The following is a 4657-nucleotide window of genomic DNA, read 5'->3' on the forward strand; positions in this document are numbered from 1 at the left end:
CAGGGGATTGTCAAGGGCGGGGGAAAAAAGGACACATATGTAATACCCTTTGTAATACTTTAAGCAATAAAAAAATTTAAAAAAAAAGAGTCCTCATCTTATGGTCACTGGACACTCATGCATCTAGTACCCAACAGGATGATGAGATGTGCATTTCAGATCGTTTCTGACAACCGCAGTCATTATGGCTGACACATCCGGAGTGTTTTCAGTGCCAGGCATTTTTAAAAGCACTTTACCTTATTTATCTCATTGCATGCTCAGTAACAATTTTTTGATGGAAATATTCTTCTTCTTCCCACTCTACAGGCAAAGTGGAGCCCAGACTGGTTAATAACTTGCTCACGGTCACCTAATTGGGAAGTGGTAGAGTGGGGACTTCCTAACACAGTGTGCCTCCCAGCCCATGTTCGGAACCACTCTAAGTGACTAACTCCAGAGCTGGCAGATGTCAGAGTTTCCTGCAATTACCAGGCTCCTTGGTTGGCTGCAATCATTGAACAAGAATAGGACCAAATCTTTGCTCTCTGAGAAGTTCTTGTGATGGTTGAGAACAGTGTGATTTGGCAAGTCCAAGGTCCTTGGTTATGATCTGGGCCCAGTTCATGGACCTCTGGGTCCATAACCTTTCCTTTGACCTCCTGTTTTAAAGCAATATATATGGAAAAAACACTCTCTACTTAATAATGAGATCTTGGATGGGTTTTTGAGTAAAGTGACTGTGCTTCTCTGCCTGGGGCAGTCCCGGTTTATACCTGTTATCCTGGCATAATAATGTGTGGTTTCCCCTTTCATTCTCAGAAGTGTCCTGCTTTGAGCAATAAATTGATCAGTTTACTTAGATACAGTAATGACTTCCCCAAATTCTCATTCTTCTTCCCCAAATTCTCATTTTTCCCATGTCATAATAAAAATAGTTCTTTATTTTTATAAATCCAATTTATACTGATAAAATATAATTTTCATTATATATTTATTTATCACATTAGTTAAGGTAAATGAAGCCAGCTACTGGAACAAGCAAACAAATAAACACTGAAAAATTCAGGAAGAGTTTATTTTTCACCCATATTACCACCCATGTTGTACCCTACAGTTGTTCAGGGATCCCAGATCTTTTCATCTGTGGCCCCACTTTCTCTATGTCCTCAGTGTCTCTTCCATCAGCCAGTGGGGAAAGATAGCAGTGAGCTCACTGGTGGGAAGCATTCATGGTTTAGGCTGAAAGTTGTGCCTATCATTTGTTATCACATTCCATTGGTTGGATCTCAGTCACATGGTTCTACCAAACTGCTGTGAGGGTTGAAAATGTGATCTAGCCATGTGCTCACAAGGAAGAGAAAGGGTATAGGTAAATACTAACAGTCTCTGAAGGCTGATATAAGTAATCTAGTGCACTTTACTTGTAATAAAAAAAAAAAGTAAAAAGCAAAGCGTTACATAGAAAGCTAGCGCCTCCTCTGAACAACTGACTACTGTGAGTTTGGTGTGTAAGCACACAGAAATATATTATAGGTTTATGTTCCTGTTTTTGGCCAGTAGGCTTATACTCTACAAAGTACAGTCTTCACTGTACTGTTTCTAATTCTTTATTTGAATATTCTCGTCAGTTCATTTTCATCAAGCTGTCATCCCCACTTACCCACTGAGCATGCTCTTGTTAAGGTCACCAGTGATGTCCTCATTACCAAATTAGAAGTTTATATTTGTGATAATTCTTCATTTCTCAGCAGCATTAACTATCTTGGATCTTTTCCTTTTTCTTTTTTAAAAAAATTAAGTCAATTGGGGTGACATTGGTCAATAAAATTATATAGGTTTCAGGAGTACGATTCTATAATACATCGTCTGTCTATCACAGTGTGTGTTCACCGGCTCAAGTCAAGTCTCTTTTTATCACCATAGATCCCCCTTTACCATCTTCTACCTCACTCACCTCCTTCCCCTCTAGAAATCACCATGCTGTTGTCTTTGTCTATAAGTTTTGTTGTTGTTGCTTAACCCCTTCACCTTTTTCACCCAGCACTAACCCCCCTCCCTTTCATAAGGTTTTGATTTACATTTTCCTAATAGCTAGTGAATTTGAGCATTTTTTTACACATCTGTTGGCCATGTTTATGTCTTCTTGGGAGAAGTGTTTATTCAGGTCCCCTGCTCATTTTCTAAAATTTAACTTTATTGTTGAAAGTATTTTTAGTTAGATTTTTTGGTTCTTGAGTTGTATAAGGTCTCTATATTTTGGATATAAACCCCTTTAGCAGAGGTATTGTTGGGAAATATCTTCTCCCTTTAGGCTGGTTGCCTTTTTGTTTTGTTGATGGTTTCTTTCACTGTGCAGAAGCCTTGGAGTTTGCTGTAGTCCCATTCATTTATTTTTACTTCCTTTGCCTTTGGGGACTGATCCACTTTATTACTCATTGCTCTAAATGGTAAAAAAAGATGCACTATGTTTGGGCACAAACTTTTTCTCCAAGGAAATATTAAATATCTTTTTCAGCTCTTCCTCTACTTCTTCCACATTCAGTGTCTTAAACTCCACCAGATCCATATTATCCTTGTAACTGAATCTTCGATGCATGAGAGTAAAACCCACTAAGCAGTAAGCACCATCTGGGGTGTGCACGGCACAATAAGAGTCTTTTACACACACAGATGCTGGAGATGTCTGTAAGTATGAATTCGGAGACTCAAAATCTTCAATTGTTCGAGGTTCAAGCGTAAAGGAGAAGATCTTTCTGTACTTTTTCTTTTCCAGGAGTTCAGAATTAAGGAATTCTTGGTTTGGAACGTACTGCTCTCTTCTGATTTGGTCCAGGTACCACGTTCCTCCCTCTTCTGTCAAGCGGAAGATGCACGGCACCTGAGGCTGATCCTTCCCAGAAATTAACTCCAGAGGCTGCCTCATCTGGTAAGAGCTTCCATACCCAGCATCAACTATGTAGTTCCTGCCACCCACCGTCACCATCAGCAGGGGGTGCAGGGTGTCCCTGGTGTATCTTTCAGTTGAAACGTTGTAAACATTGCCTCCCAGCATCGTGGTCTCAAAACCGATTGTGGTCAGAGCCCAGTACAGAAGTTGATTGATCTGGCAACACCACCCACCCCGGTTCTTCCTCACAAGTTGATCAAAAACAGCCTCCAAGCCCAATTCCATGGGTTCCCCACAATGGATATTAAGGTTCTCAAAGGGAATGGCCTGAATCTGGTGCTGAAGAATGTCAGTTAATGTTTCCAGGTCCAATTTGTTCCTAAAGTTCTTATAACCAATTCTTTCAAAATATGCTTCGATGTCCATGATCCCCTATGGCAAGGAAAAGAGAACAAAAACACATACTGTTACATTTGCAGTTGGATTTCCTTAAGTCCGTTAATTGTAGTAATGTATTTTAAGTATATACAGACAAATGCTAATATTAAAGTGGTTATAAACATCTGTAATTATAATTCTTTTAAAGATTTTTTAAATTTATTTTTAAATAAGAAATGTTTTCATTATTGTGTTATTTTTGACATATAAGATATGTAAGTTTAAGGTTTATAATGTGATGATTAGATACATTTATATTGCAAAGTGATTACCATAATGAGATTAGCTAACACCATTTTGTAACCTTTTTTTGTGTTGGTGATTACATTTAAGATCTAATCTCTTACCAACTTCCTTTTTATTTCTTTTTGTATATAATATAGTATTGTTAATTATAGTCAAGATGCTGTTTATTAGATTCTCTAGACCTTAGTTATCTTCTAGCTAGCAGTTTGCACCCTTTGACATACATGTCCCCACTTCTCCTAACCCCCTGCCCCTCTAATTCATGGCAACCACCATTCTACTCTCTGTTTCCATGAGGTTGGCTTTTTTTAGATTTCACATATAAGTGAAAACATAAAGTATTTGACATTATTTGTCTAAATTATTTCACTTAGCATCATAATGCCCTTAAGATCCATCCATGTTGTGGCAAAAGCTATGGTTTTCTTCTTTCATATGGCTGGATGGACACTTAGGATGTTTTCATTTCTTGACTATTTTCTATAATGCTGCAATGACATGGGGGTAGATGTATCTCTTCAGGATTGTGTTTTCATTCCCTTTGGCAGTATACCTAGAGTTGGATTGCTGGATCGCATGATAGTTCTATTTTTAATTTTTTGAGAAACCTCCATACTGTTTTCTATAGTTGCTGTACATTCTCACCAGCAGTATACAAGGATTTCTTTTTCTTCACATGACATCACCAATACTGGTTGTTTCTTGTCTTTTATATAATAGACACTCTAACAGTTTCAGGTGATATTTTATTGTGGTTTTGATTTGCATTTTCCTGAGGTTTGTGACATTAAGCATCTTTTCATGAACCTGGTGGCCACTTGTAATACTTTTATAGAAAAATGCCCATTCAAGTTTTCCATCTATTTTTTAGTTGGATTATTCAGGGTTGTGTGTTTTTTTTCCTATTGAATTGTTTGAGTTTCTTTTTTTCTTTTTTTTTATTGATTAAAGCATTACATATGTGTCCTTATCCCCCCCCATTGTCCGCCCACCCCCTCACTCATGCCCTCACCCCCCTGGTGTCTGTGTCCATTGGTTAGGCTTATATGCATGCATACAAGTCCTTTGGTTGATCTCTCCCCTTTACCCCCACCCTCCCCTACC

At 38.2% G+C, this 4657-nt stretch overlaps 1 protein-coding gene across 1 annotated transcript; it reads right to left on the reverse strand.

Moving 5' to 3' along the window:
• Positions 1–2422: 2422 nt before the first annotated feature.
• On the reverse strand, positions 2423–3295 carry LOC102426077 (arylamine N-acetyltransferase 1-like). The gene has a single exon (XM_006109449.2). It carries the CDS (start codon positions 3293–3295, stop codon positions 2423–2425), a length of 873 nt encoding a protein of 290 aa, XP_006109511.1.
• Between the last annotated feature and the right edge of the window lie 1362 nt (positions 3296–4657).

Source organism: Myotis lucifugus, unplaced genomic scaffold (assembly GCF_000147115.1).
Source record: "Myotis lucifugus unplaced genomic scaffold, Myoluc2.0 scaffold_10006, whole genome shotgun sequence".
In the NCBI taxonomy this organism is placed as follows: Eukaryota; Metazoa; Chordata; class Mammalia; order Chiroptera; family Vespertilionidae; genus Myotis; species Myotis lucifugus.

Excerpts from the sequence above, each read along its gene's own strand:
- LOC102426077 (XM_006109449.2), bottom strand. The coding sequence starts at position 3,295 with ATGGACATCGAAGCATATTTTGAAAGAATTGGTTATAAGAACTTTAGG.